Source organism: Notamacropus eugenii, chromosome 5 (genome assembly GCF_028372415.1).
Source record: "Notamacropus eugenii isolate mMacEug1 chromosome 5, mMacEug1.pri_v2, whole genome shotgun sequence".
Taxonomy (NCBI): Eukaryota; Metazoa; Chordata; class Mammalia; order Diprotodontia; family Macropodidae; genus Notamacropus; species Notamacropus eugenii.
Window position 1 is genome coordinate 225,118,364 of NC_092876.1, and position 14,545 is coordinate 225,132,908.

Consider the following 14,545-nt stretch of genomic DNA (forward strand, 5'->3'; position numbering starts at 1 on the left):
AAGATATGAAAGAAACAGATGAGACAAAACTGGGGACTATATAAACACAATTACAAACACTTTTCACACAAATAAAGACAGATCTAAACAACTGGAAAAATACTAATTGCTCATGGGTAGGCCAAATCAACAGAATAAAAATGACAATCCTACCTACGCTAATTTACTATTCAGTGCCATACCAATCAAACTTCCAAACAATTATTTTATAGAGCTAGAAAAAATGGTAACAAAATTCATCTGGAAAGACAAAAAATCAAGAATACCAAGGGAACCAATGAAAAAAAAGGTGACAGACGGTAGCCTAGCAGTATCAGATTTCACAATATATTACAAAACAGTAACCATGAAAACAACTTGGTATTGGCTAAGAAACAAAATGGTGGATCAGTGGAAGAGATGCATAATACACAGAAGTAAACGACTGCAGAAACCTATTGCTTGACAAACCCAAAGATACAAACCTTTGGAGTGAGTTCTTTTGGGGTAAAAACTCATGAAAAATGCTGGGAAAACTGGAAAGTAGTTTGAAAGAAGCTAGCCATAGACCAACATCTCACGCCATATGTTAAGATAAAGGAAAAATGAACACGATTTAGATATAAAGGGTGATATCGTAAGTAAATCAGTGGAATATGAAAAGATACACCTGTCAGATCCATGGATAAGGGAAGAATTGGGGACCAAACAAGATACTGAGAGAGTAATGGGAAGTAAAATGCATAGTCTTGATTACATGAAATTAAAAAGGTTTCTGCACAAACAAAATGAATGCAAACAGAATTAGAAGGAATGTAGGAAATTGGGGGAAAATGTTTACAGCAAATTTCTCTGCTAAAGTTCTCAAATATATAGAGAACTAAGCCAAATTTATTAAAAATAGGAGTTATTCTCAAATTGATAAATGGTCAAAGGATATGAATAAGCAGTTTTGAGAAGCAGAAGTCAGTTAACAACAGTCATGTGGAAAAAAATGTTCTAAATCACGATTGTTGTCATTCAGTCATTTTTCAGTCACGTCTTTCTCTTTGTGACCCCATTTGGGGTTTTCTTGGCATAGGTATTGGAGTGATTTACCATTTCCTTTGCCAGATCATTTTACAGATGAGGAAACTGAGGCAACCAGGGTTATATGACTTGCCCAGGGTCACATAGCCAGTAAGTGTCTGAGGCCAGATTTGAACTCAGATATTTCTGATTCCAGGGCTGGCATGCTAGCCACAGTGCCATCTACCTGCTCTGAGTAGAGAAATGCAAATTAAAACAACTGTGAGATACCACCTCACACTTATCAACAAAAATGGAAAATGAAAAATGTTGGAGAGAATGTGGAAAAATTGGAACTCTAAGCTGGGTGGAACTGTGACCAGCCATTCTGGAGAACAATTTGGTGCTAAAACCAAAGGGCTGTAAAACTGTATGCTGTTCGACCCAGCAATACTACTACTAAGTCTGTATCTCAAAGAGATCAAAGAGAAGGGAAAAGGGTCTATTTGTACAAAAATATTTTTGTGACAGTAAAACATTGGAAACTGATGAGATGCTCATCAACTGGGGGATGATGGAGTAAGTTGTGGTGTATGATTGTGATGGAATACTATTATGCTATAAGAAATGACAAGCAATCTGGTTTCAGAAAGACTTGGGAAGACTTATGTGAACTGAAGCAGAGTGAGGTGAGCAAAACCAGGAGAACACTGTACATAGCAACGGTAATTATAAGGATGATCACCTGTAACAGACTTAGCCACTGTGATCAAGACAAGGAACCCGTAATGAAAAATGCTATCCATCTTCAGAGACAGAACTGAGGAGCTCTAAATGCAGACCAAAACACACTTTTAAAACTTTTTTCTTGTCCTTTTGTGTATTTTTTTGCCATGTGGCTAATACTGAAATATGTTTGCATGATTTCATACGTATAATTGAAATCATATTGCATGCCTTCTCAATGGGTGGAGTAGGGCCATGATACAGGGAGAGAATTTGGAACTTAAAATTTTTAAAAATGAATGTTTAAAAATTTTACATGTAATTAAGAAATGCTTAATGAAATAAAAATATTTTTTAAAAAAAGGTATTAAATAAATATTAGCCAAAACCCTCAAGAAATAACAATCAAATTCTTCTTTCTTCTTCAAGTTTGTCATGCTTCAACAATGCAGAGCACAAGTACATCCTCTACTTGATAAACTGTAGGAGTTTTGAAAGAAAGTTTATCAACATTTAAAAAATTCAGATCTAACTTTTAACTTGATTGGTAAACACTTTTCAAGGCAAAGAATCTTTCTTTTAAGGAATAATTAATCTCCAATTTATCTATATCATCACTTTTTTGTTCATCATGATTTCTTTGGGGATACATCTGTACCTCCATTATTAACATCAACAGTCTTAGACAAGACACCATTTTCAAACTATTGTCTAACAAAGGTTTCTTTTGTCTTAATGATAACCTGGAAGAAACATGGGCTTTATTAGACTTATCATAACTTTCATAAAATTCAAATGAATTTCAAAGAAGCAATGCCATCTTTTATGATTAAATAGTAAGGGAGAAGCTGAGTTTGTAAGTAACCTGTCCTTTCTCTATTAGCCCCTAGCCAGATGCAGAACATTTGATTAAATGATAATGATTTGATGAGAATGAAGGGATTATGAGTGCATGTGTTGTAGCTGGGGGAGGCTGGGTAAGATGAGAGGAGACAACGAATAACTAACTAGTTTAAAGATAACAGTAATATATTATTTTATTTAAAGGACCTGAAAATATCTCATTACATTACCTAGTCAATTTATCCAGACATAATTGAAAGCAATTTGAAAGTATAGGCTTTATGCATGTACTGGATCTTATAACTATGTCATATATAAATAATATGTAACTTAAAACTATGTCACAATCCTGAAATAACTTAGTAAATACAGCTAGATTAATTTTGATTTTACAAAGTGGCAACCACCTTTTGACATATGATTTCTGAAAGGATGTGGGATAAACCAGCGGGTTGTGGTGGAAAAAAGTTCCATATTTAGAGTCAAGAGTTAAACCTGGGCTCTTTTATTACCACCTCCCGCATGCATGACTTTGAACAAGTAGCTGAACTAGAGGTGAGGAACCACTGGCCTTGAGGCCACATGTGATCCTCAAGTTCAGCCCTTTCACTGAATCCAAAATTTACAGAACATATCCCTTTAATAAAAGGACTTGTTCTATAAAACTTGGACTCAGTCAAAAGGCTACACTTGAGGACCTAGAAGGCCACTTGTGATCTTGAGGCCGCAGGTTCCTCACTCCTAAACTGAAGGCTTCAGAATCCCATTTTCCTCATCTCTAAGTGAAAGAGGTTAGACTAGGTAATCTCCGAAGTCGTTTCGATCTCTAAGACTCATGACTTAAAATTACCAGGTATAAACAATTCTGATAATTTTCTATTGGCAGAATATTTACCATCACTTTTATTACACATTCAATTTCAATTTTATTTTCATCCCTATGCAGCCAATAGTGGTCAGCCAGTGAACACATTGCTCTAGGTATATTTATTAAATGCCAATGAATTGCCACCTATGATGTAGGCAAGCAAGTCCATCTAATTAAGCAGTTGGCGACCCTAAAGGACAAACAGGAGACAGCATGTGCAGGACAAGTCAAATAACCACTGCCATCTGTACTACCCTCTTCCCTCAGATTCTAATGTACGTAGCCAAAGAAACCCAAAGCCTTAGAAGAGCAGAATCCTCCATCCCAAGACTACCAGCACTGTGTCCATCCCAGGCTCTGGAGTCATTAGTAGAGGAGTAATTAATATTAAGAAGGGCTCACTTTCTTTGCTACCATCAACACCAACTGCTCACTAATTGTCACTATTGGGGAGGGAAATGGAACCACACATTCCGCTCTGCCCCTAAACCATCAGTCTCTAGACCAACTCTAGACCAGCTCCTGATTAGAACCTTTCTGTGCATGCTACAGTCCCTGCCTCAAATCATCAACCTCATCATCAACAGCTAACATTTATATAATGCTTACTATAGGGTACTCACTATGCTAAGCACTCTACAATGATCATCTCATTTGACCATCACAGCAGCCTAGGAAGTAGGTGGTATTATTATCCCTATCTTACAGATGAAGACATTGAGACAGAGGACAAGTGACTTGTCCTGAGTCACACAGCTGGCAAGTGTCTGAAGCCAGATTTGAACTCCTGTATTCCCTACTTTGGGTCCAATGCTCTATCTATCCACAGCGCCATCTAGCTGCCAAGAGGCACAAGTACAGAAGATCTGGAAAGTAAAGTCTTTGTACCGGCAAATGGCTCAACATCAGAAAATTATTAATGCCCTTTTTTTGGCCAAATTAATGGTCTTTTCTCATTCCTCATTTTTCTTGACCTCAATGCATCTGACACTGTTTACCCACTCTCCACTTAGTACTTGCCTCTCAGGGTTTTTGTGATAATTTCTGGTTCTCCTTCTCCCTTTTATCTCCTCAGGGTTTTTTGTTGGGCTATCTATATCATGCTTCCTAACCACAGTTATACCTCAAAGCTCTGTCCTTTTCCTGTTCTCAAGGTGACTTAGGATGGAAGAAAGAAAGGATTTACTAAGCACCTACCTGCAAGGTCCTGTGATAAGTGCTTTACATATTATTCGATCCTCACAAGAACCCTAGGAGGTAGGTGATTTTATTACCCCCCTCCCTCATTTTACAGTAGGGGCAATAAAGGAAAACAGAAATTAAGTCACTTCTCTAGGGTCACACAGCAAGTAAGTACCTAAGGTTGAATACACATATAAAAACACATATTCATTGCACAGTGCCTGACAAGAGTGGATATTTTTATAAATGCTTGATCTGAGAGAAATCAGAGATGTCAGAAAAACAGGAAAAAGGGAGGAGTAGATGGATCTATTCTCATTATGGATTATGTTGAAGCAAAAAAAAAAAAACAGGACAAGGAAATTGTGCAAATGATTCTTTCAGTTCCTGAATCAAGTATTCACAGATAGTTTCTCTGTATTTAATAGGCTAACACATCTTATGGATACCTAAAACCAAACATACATGCATCACTTTTTGCTGTTTTCAATTACCCATAACCCCCTCCACTAATCTCAATAGTTGAGAGGTGGCTATATTCTTTTCCCAACAAAGTTATGTCAGTTATCATTGCTTAACAAAGCAATCTGTATTACAAGAATACACAAGTTTCCTTTCCCCTTGTTAACTCAGAAACTATCACTAAAGTTCCACTTCAATGTCTTATTGTGGCATGAAGGTATATTTTTCAAAGTTATACCAATGGAGAATTAATCCTAGTATATTCTACTAAACTAAGAAGGTTTCGAGTTTGAGCTTGGCACTAGAATATAGCCTATATTTGGACAACCAGTCTTCACATTTTCAGAGACACATCACCATTTGTTGGCTACTGGGTAATTGATTTTTTGGCCAAATCAGCTCATTAAATACATATACTAAGACATGGGGGAATTTAATCTATATCAGTCAAAGGACTAACCACAAAATAATGGCTCTGTGGAGAGCTGAAGTAATTTAGACCATGAGAAATATCTTACAATAATTATTGTACTTACAAGGAATATCTTTTTTGAAAACCAGTCAATCAACATGTACTGACTGAGCACCCACTAAGTGCCCCGCACTTTTATTGTGATAGGTCATTCAAAAGAAGACTGAGACAACCTCTGCTATCAAGACGATGATTACAATCAAATTGAGGTAACAACAGTAACATACCTGAAACAATACACGGATCATAGGAAATATATGAAGTTACATCAAGGAAATGCATGTATTTGTCCTTCATTGCCAAAGAAGACCATGCCATCAGAGAAATGGTGACATGACTCGCACTTGACTTTGTTTTGAGGGAGGAAGGGCTGTGCAGGTCACCAGCCTCACTTCTCCTCCAGAGCCATCTGAATCCAGTGACCAGATATTCATCAGGATGACTGGAGATGGCCCAGGATGAGGCAATTGGGGTTAAGTGACTTGCCCAGGGTCACATAGCTAGTGAGTGTCAAGTGTCTGAGGTGAGATTTGAACTCAGGTCCTCCTAACTCCTGCACTGGTAGAAATGCAATTTAAAACTGGTCTTTGAAGTAGATACCAAGCAAGGGCTAAGTGTGAGCAAAGACAGCTCATAAAAGTGCTTGAAGTCATGTCACAAAGCATTTAGTAAGCATAAGCATTAGGGATGCAAAGAAAGCCACCAAAAAAAAAAAAACCAAAACAATTCCTGTTTACAAGGGGGGCTCGTAGTCTGATAGCCAATTGGAGGAATTTAGACTTAATGAAGTAAGAAATGGGAGCCACTGATGACTTCTGAGAAGGGAATGACATGACATGACAAAAGGACTCTTTCTGGAGTATTTACTTGTCAGGGATATGAAGATCAAATGGAGTGAATGAGATAGACTGGAGTGAGCAGAGACTTAAGATTTGAGACAGTCAGTTAAAAGACTGCTACGATAATAATAGCAGGAAGTAATAAAAGGGTTACATTAGCAGTAATGATGATGTAAATAGAAATGATTCTTAAGAAGAGGGTAGATTATTGAATTTTTGTGTGTGTGTGACTGATTACAAACCAGTAGATAAAAAAGCATTCAAAATACTTTTTAGGGTTAAAAACACTATTTGACATCAGAATTAGTTGGGATAACTCACCATTATTCTTATTTTGGTCCAGTATTTTGAAGTGTCTTTCATTTTCGGTTACTGCCTCTTTACTATTTGTACCATTCTGTAGTTCTCTGTAAAATATAGTAATGTATATTGTATGCTGATATCAGTAACATGCTCCCAAGTGCACGTGCACACAGACTCCCAAAGAACAAGAAAATTGGCAACGTATATTGAAGACAGATGGACTAAAATAATCATCTGTTTCTGCCAAATACTGGAAATGTAATAGCTTGATAAAACAAAATACAACTGGGAGGATATGCTGCTATGAAACATTATATTTCAGATGGAAGTACCAATAGAGAGTAGGAAGTATAAAGAGCTGAGTATACTGGACAATTTTCCAACTCAGTTAAAATGAAGGGGGAGAGACTGAAATAGCCAAACTCGAATCTGGCAAGGTCAGGCATATAATATGGGAAATGAATTGTTCTCATTGATCTCTTAAGTTTCCTTCCAGTTCAAAAAGTCCAAGTCTACAAGCCTTTGGTTCTATTTGTTCTCTCCCGGTACAGTTTTGTCCAGAAGATGAAATCCCCCAACAGGTTTCATTAACCCTCCTAAATTGGCACAGAATTTGTTTTGGATTGCACTTTACTGACTAGGCACTAGAAACATTTTCACACCATAGCTTGTATGCTGAAGGCAAAGGGGAATGTATTGCTACTACTAATTCCCTTACTTAAGGAGGTGTTACAAGACCTTAAATTCTCCTTTTGAGGAAGTTTTTGTGATTTAGTGACTTGTTTGTCACTAAGTTCTCCTGGCCTTTAATACCAGGATGCCTTGAGACTTTCAAAAAGAGAATTTCATTTTTACAAAATGGAGAGATCACCAAGCACAACCCAAGATTCAGAAGCAAGTTCAGTCCTTCAGCCATTTTTCAGTCATATCTGACTCTGTGATCCCAATTAGGTTTTTTTGTGAGGGGGTTGGGAGGCGGGGGGGTGGGGGGCAAAGATATTGGAGTGGTTTGCCATTTCCTTCTCCAACTCATTTTACAGATGAGGAAACTGAAGCAAACAAGGTTAAGTGACTTGCCTAGGGTCACACAGCTAGTAAGTGTCTAAGGTCACATTTGAACTCAGGAAGATGGGACTCTTCCTGACTCTAGGCCCAGCACTCTATCCATGTGCCACCTAGCAGTCCAGATACAAATTACACGCCTACAATAAGCTGGACTAAGGGTCACATTTTAAACTATAAATCTCCAAGACGGCAAATGCTATTTAGATTCTGATTCTGGTTTGTGCCTTTTCTAGCAGAGTACCCCACTATTTAGAGCTTTTTAATAAATATTTTCACAGGGATGATAAAAGTTATAAAGTATTTTAAAGCAGTAAGCTGGCTATTTGGAAGATATTTGTATTTCAAATATTGAATCTAGATTTCAGAAGCCTGGTATCCATAAAATAAACCACCAACAACATTTGCAGTATCTAGGTTACTTACTTTCCATCTGTGTTTCTATTTTCTTGTTTTTCTTCCTTAGAGCTTTCTGGGCACTCTCTAGTAACAATGCCAAGTTCTGATGTAGTATCTTCTTTTTCATTCTTTGTTATATCCGTAGATAGAAAAGAATTTTCTTGTGACTTTGAAGAAACATTTTCACTCTCTTCCTTATGGAGAACATTCAATTCTTCTTTTTCATCTATTTCTTCAAGGCTGTACTCAGAGCTAATTCCAGCTGCAACAAATATGGTCATAACTAATAAAATATTTATCACATGTAATTATGTTGAGAATGTAATTTTTTTAAAAAATTAAGCTTCATTAGACCTTTTTTTATAAATCTGACTCAGTAACCAACCCCACCACCATCATTTATGAAACATCTATATTATATGCAAGTCTCTATGCTAGGCCATCAAAAAACAAAAGAAAACAGTAGTTCCTGTCCCCAAGGTACTTATATCCTATATATTATTCTATATATCAACATATCATATTGATGTTAGGAGATAACATACGAAGAGAAATACAATCCAATTTGGAGAGGAAGAGGGGGATGGCACAAACCAGTTAAGCCTAGAGAAAATAACACCTAAATTATCTTTCAAAGAAAGCGAGGATTTCAAGACATAGCGATGAGGCAAGAGTGAATTCAAGACATGTGGGAAAACCAGTGACAAGAGAAGTAAAGGATGGAACCCAGTTAGATGGAGTTGTAAAGTGAGTAGGAGAGGTATAGGAAATAATGCTGGAAAGGTAGGTTAGCAGCAGATAATGAAAGGCCTTAGATGCTACGCTGAAGAGTTCATATATTATCCCAGAGGGAGTAAAGAAGTGAGTGAAGAAGTGTTTGAGAAGGAAAGTGACATGGTCAGACTTAAGGAAAATGAGTTTGGCTGATGTGTGAGGAACAGATTAGAAAAGGGACTGGTTGGAAGCAAGGAATACACTTAGGAAGTATTACATGTCAGTAGGGAGAAGACGAAGGATGCAGAAAATGTTATGAAGATAGAATCAATACTATGAGAGTAAACAAGAGAGAATAGCAGAAGATAACTCTGAGATTATGAAACTGGGAGGATGGGAGAGTGGTGAAACCTTCAAAAGAAAGAACCAAGTTTGGAAAAAAAGCGCAAAGAGTGAGTTTGAGGGTAAAGATAATGCTTTGTATGGGAAATTTTATACAAGTAGTATCTAGCAAGTTAAGAATGCAGGACTGATATTTAGGAGAGAGGTTAAGGCTGGACGTGGAAGTCATCTTGGCAGAGTTCAGACTTGAATTCACAAGTATAGATGAGATCACTGAAGGAAAGTTAGGGGAGAGAAAAGAAGAAGACCCAGCTCCAAAGCCCTGGGGTCCCTAATACTAAGGAAGCATAAAATGAATGGTGATCCAGCAAAGGGCAGAAAGAAGGAACATTCAAGAGGTAGGGGAATGAGGAGAGAACAGTGTCATGGACAATAAACAATGAAAAATAATTGAAGAAGAAAAAGTAATTCCCAGTGTCAAAAGCTACAGAAGCCAGAGTAAAAAGACTGAAAAAATAGTTAAGAAACTATTCAAAACAATCAAATACTTTTCATAATATAAACAAACACGCATAAAAGAATTATATATCTTTAAAATTTTTAAGCAATGTTTTATTTTTTAAAACAAAATTTATTCCCATAAAGTTAAAATGCAAAGTAAATTTAATTAAATGTTATATTCTTGAAATATCAAAACTGGGTAAATTTAATACCTGAAACAAAATAAAAATATTTCATAATATTTAAGTAAATTATTTTAGAGGATCAAATCATCTATACACTTATTAAACATTCTGAAAGCATGCAAATTTGTATGACTACTTAACTGCCAAAGACTAGGACAGTCAATTCTTAATTCTTCCTAGATATAAAGTGAATAAGCTTAATTTCCCTTCTTCTTCTCCCTGTTCCCTCTCCTTTCTTTGTTGTACCTCACCATCTCCACTTGGTGACAGGTAAGCCAAAATGAGATAGGAAAAGCTGGGTCTTTTCAGCTCTGTTAAAACTACTTGGGAAAAGAGGTGAAAGTGGAAAACTGAAGTGATTTTCTGTTGAATCTGATATTTATTTCCTCTATTAGAAAACAAAGAGTTGACTATTAAAATTTTTATTTCATCATAATACAGATTTAAATAAATGAGCGTATGAAAAACATTTATTAAAAACTAATTACTTGCCAAGTAATATGCATTTAGGGGAATGGTGGATATGGAAAGGAGCCATGGTCCAGTAAGTCACAAAGTTGGTGAGTAGAATGATAAAGTGGGTACATTAAGACACCTTATCCAAAGGCAATGGTAGTGATGAATTCATTATGATTTTCCTAGGGGTAATGGAGGAGATAGGAAGGAGGAAGTAACAGAACAGGAAATAACAATGTGAAGGTGAATGAATCTATGATTCCGTGTCACAGAAACCAATACAACAGAAAAATTCAATCAAAGACTGCATATATTTGCATGAAATTCTTCAAAGCTGCTTCCTCATCATTAAAACGTGCATGGCGATATTTGCATTACCTGCTTTGCAGGATCACTTTTATAATAAAATGAGGCACATGTAATGTGTAAGCACTTTCGAACTACAAGGTATATCAGCTGTCAATATTATTAAAAACAGATTTTCCTTATTTATTCTTTCAAATACAGCACAAGAAAATAGCTACAGACTAAGCCTGAATTTTAAAGCTGATGTAGTCAACCTTTAAAAATATATGGGACAAAATTTCATTATTTTATTTTTCATAAGACAATATTATTCAGGTTCAATCAATAAACATTTATTAAATACCTATGATGTACCAGGCTTGGGATACAAAAACCCCCCAAAAAGTCCCTGTCCTCAAGGAACTTACAATCTACTGGGGGGGACAACATGCAAGAAATACATACAAAGCAAGCTAGATACAGGATAAACAGAGGGAAAGTATTAGAATCAAGAGGGGTTGGGGAGGAAAAACATTCAAAGACAGCAAAAAATTTACTTCAAAAACATACCTCTTTCTATTTTGCTAAATGACATTTTAGTATTACAGGTTAAGCATTTAAAAAAACATTAACAGATTAGTAGAAGGTCTTTGAGAAATGCAGTAGCTGGAAACATTCATCACTGCAGCCAGTAGACAGGCACACAATCTATAACCAAATGTAGCCTGACATCACATCACTATTACATCTCCTATTGAGTACATTTTGCCTAGAAATGTTTGCTTCACCAGAAATCTGTGTATTTTTTTGGATAGTTCTACTAACTAGGGAGCTTTTCTTGACATCAGTGACTTAAATCTGCTTTATGTCATTTCTATCCACTAAGCAAAGACAAAAAAGTCTAATTTCTCTAATTGGTGATAGTTCCTTAGATAAGAACAGCTCTCACCTCTATCCCTGAATGTTCCTTTCTCTAAAATAACTATCTTGAGTATTTTTATTAGCTGGAAGGTTGGACTAGGTGAGCTCTAAGGTGTTTTAAAATTCTTTGTCTAATTCTAATCAATGTCATTCCATCTATAAAGTTTTCTACACTTTCAAAGAATACATTTGTCAAAAGAAAAAATGCATGCAGAAACTGTGCTTATTAGGGACTTTACTGAAGTATTTTAAAGAATTTTTAGTAGTGTTCTTAAGGAACACTTTGAAAATGTTAAATAGAAAAATATTTGCATAATTAAGCAAAAATGAATTTTTGATACCTATTACAAAAATATTTCAGTAATTAACTTAAAAGAAAATCAACAGGTAGTCAAAGTTTAGGGGAAAAAATTCAGGGCTAGGACTACAAGGATGTATCAAAATAAGACAGATTCTTGAATACAATATCCTACAGAAATGGAAGTTACAAACATCCTCAAACAGGAAACAGCACAAAAGAATGCAAAAGAATTAAGCACAGAAGGGAAGTTGGAAATTCAGAATTTCATTTATCTTAGACTGCTTATCTCTATCTATGAAGTTGAAAGCAAGTCTGAATGGAAGAAAAATCAAATAAGTCTAAAACCCACATAACATGACAAGGAACATCACCTCTCTAAAGGGCAGTCCTTTCATAAGAATTTTAGAAGAAACAAAAGTTAGCAAGTGAAAACAATTAATAAATGTTATCTTAAGCAAAGCAGCCTAGAGAAACAAGCTCCTGCCACCTACATTTTAGTTATGGTTAACCAGGTGTTTCGGCACAATCAGAATAAGGAGCATCATCTGCCAGCAACAGGACAGTACTCAGTTCATGACCAGATAGCTCAAAGCAAAGTGAAGCGTCTGTTAAGGAAGTAGTTTATGAGTGGGAGCATTTAGATTAAAAGTTAATAAACATTAAGAAGCCACTTAAAACAATAAGACTGATTCCAATCACATGGAGATAAAATAAGGGGAGACTGGGACAAAAGAAAAGGTGAAGAGGCTAACGAGAGCAAGCAGATGTTAAAACCAGAATAATGTATGCCTTCTCCAAATGCGTTTTTCTTTTCTTTTCACTTCACTTGGCTGAAATGAACACACAGCACAGCACTCAAATTTTTATTTCCTTTAAGACATGTCCTTTGTAGAACAAGAATTTGGCATAGAATTTGCAAAGTGCTTTAGATTCTTTCCCACAAAAGAGAGAGAAAAATAGAGCAGGTTAATCTTAATTTTCCCCACAAAAAACATGATGACCAGTCTTAAAAGTATATATTTTGTCGTTCTATCCTGTCTGAGTCTTTGTGACCCCATCTGAGGTTTTCTTGCCATTTCCTTCTCCTGCTTACTTTACATATAAGGAAACTGAGGCAAACAGGGTTAAGTGACTTGCCCAGGGACACACAACTAATAAGTGTTTTGAATCTCCTGAATAGGAGTCTTGTTGACTAGACCCAGCACTCGATCCAGGCCGTCACCAAGCTGCCCTAAAGTATATGTTACAATACTTAATTATCTCTCATTAGGTCCACAGAGCAGTGCTAGACAGTTTGGCAAGGACAGAAAAAAGCACATTATTTCTTGAGGTCTGAAACATATAACTGTTATATACTGTATATAACATACCAGTAGTATCAGGGATCAATTAGAATTTTAGAGTCAGAAGGGGCTTGATCTCATAGGTTCATATATTTATAACTGGAAGGGGCCTTAGAGATCAATGAGTCCAATCCCTTGGATTTACAGATGAGGGAAATGAGGCCCAAATTAGTTAAGTGACTTCCCCAAGGTCACAGACGTAAGCAAGTAGAACTGGAATTAGAACCTCCTCCTTCTGACACCAGATTCACTGCCCTTTCCACGACCGAAGGGCCCCAGTATTGTATAATCCAGTGGTGTCAAACTCAAATAGAGATGAGGGCCACTAAGACATCCATAAGGATCCGTTGGTCCACACAAAGACTTAGAAAACCACACATTAATACCTATATTTCATTGTATTTTTATTTTGTTAAATACCTCCCAATTACACTTTAATCTGGTTCCTGTACTCAGGACTGTGGTGGGTGATGTTCAAAGTTGGGTATCTGACATCTCTGATCTAGTACAATTGACTCATTTTATACAGGAAATTCTCAATAGTGAAATGATTTGTCTGAAGCCACAAAGTAGCCCAGCTAGAATTCTGGTCCCCAGACAATCTGTCCAGTGCTTTAATTATTTACAAATTCATTGATAAGAACAACTTTTCTTTTATAGGAAGTGAATACATACATCCTACAAAACCTTTCAAATCTAAAATAATACCATTCAAGAAAAATAAATGTTTGAAAACTTGGTAATATTTTCCTTCCATATTTATGATTATGTATTAGAGCATTATTACAGCTGTTAGAATATGATCCTTTAAAAATTTTTCCAATTACATGAAAAAAATTTTTTAACATCCATTTAAAAAGTTTTTGAATTCTAAATTTTCTCTTTCCCCTTGTCCCTCATTGAGAAGGCAAGCAATCTGACATAGTTCATACATGGGCAGTCATGCACAACATATTTCCATATTATTCAGCCATGCACAACATATTACCATATCAGTCTATAATGCCATTCTCAAACATCTTTTCATTGATCCGATGTTCAAATAATAGAGGGGAACTGTGCACTGGGTGGACAGCCATCTCTAATGCTAGGCAGATATGGGTTCAAATCCTACCTTATTAGTAACAGTAACAACAGCCAATTTATTTATAGTTTCTACTATGTGCCACTAACTATGCTGAGCACGTTACAACTTTTTTCTCATTTAACTCTTGGATATTACTCATTGATTTTACAGATGAGCAAACCGAGGCAAGCAAAGTTAAGGGACTTGGTGAGGGCACACTGCTATTAAGAGTCTGAGTTCTTATTTGGATTTGTCTTCCTGATTCCAGACCCAGTGGTGCTATCCACT

At 36.1% G+C, this 14,545-nt stretch overlaps 1 protein-coding gene across 7 annotated transcripts in view; it reads right to left on the minus strand.

The window, feature by feature from the left end:
* The window catches only part of COBLL1 (cordon-bleu WH2 repeat protein like 1), a 179,299-nt gene that overhangs the window by 18,584 nt on the left and 146,170 nt on the right, over window positions 1-14,545 (minus strand). For all 7 annotated transcript variants that reach the window (XM_072612177.1, XM_072612175.1, XM_072612176.1 and 4 more), the window contains 2 exons: window positions 8,171-8,405; window positions 6,701-6,786 (listed from right to left, as the gene is read on the minus strand). In XM_072612177.1, the coding sequence (XP_072468278.1) occupies window positions 6,701-6,786; window positions 8,171-8,405 (321 nt within the window). The remainder of the gene's footprint in view (window positions 1-6,700; window positions 6,787-8,170; window positions 8,406-14,545) is intronic.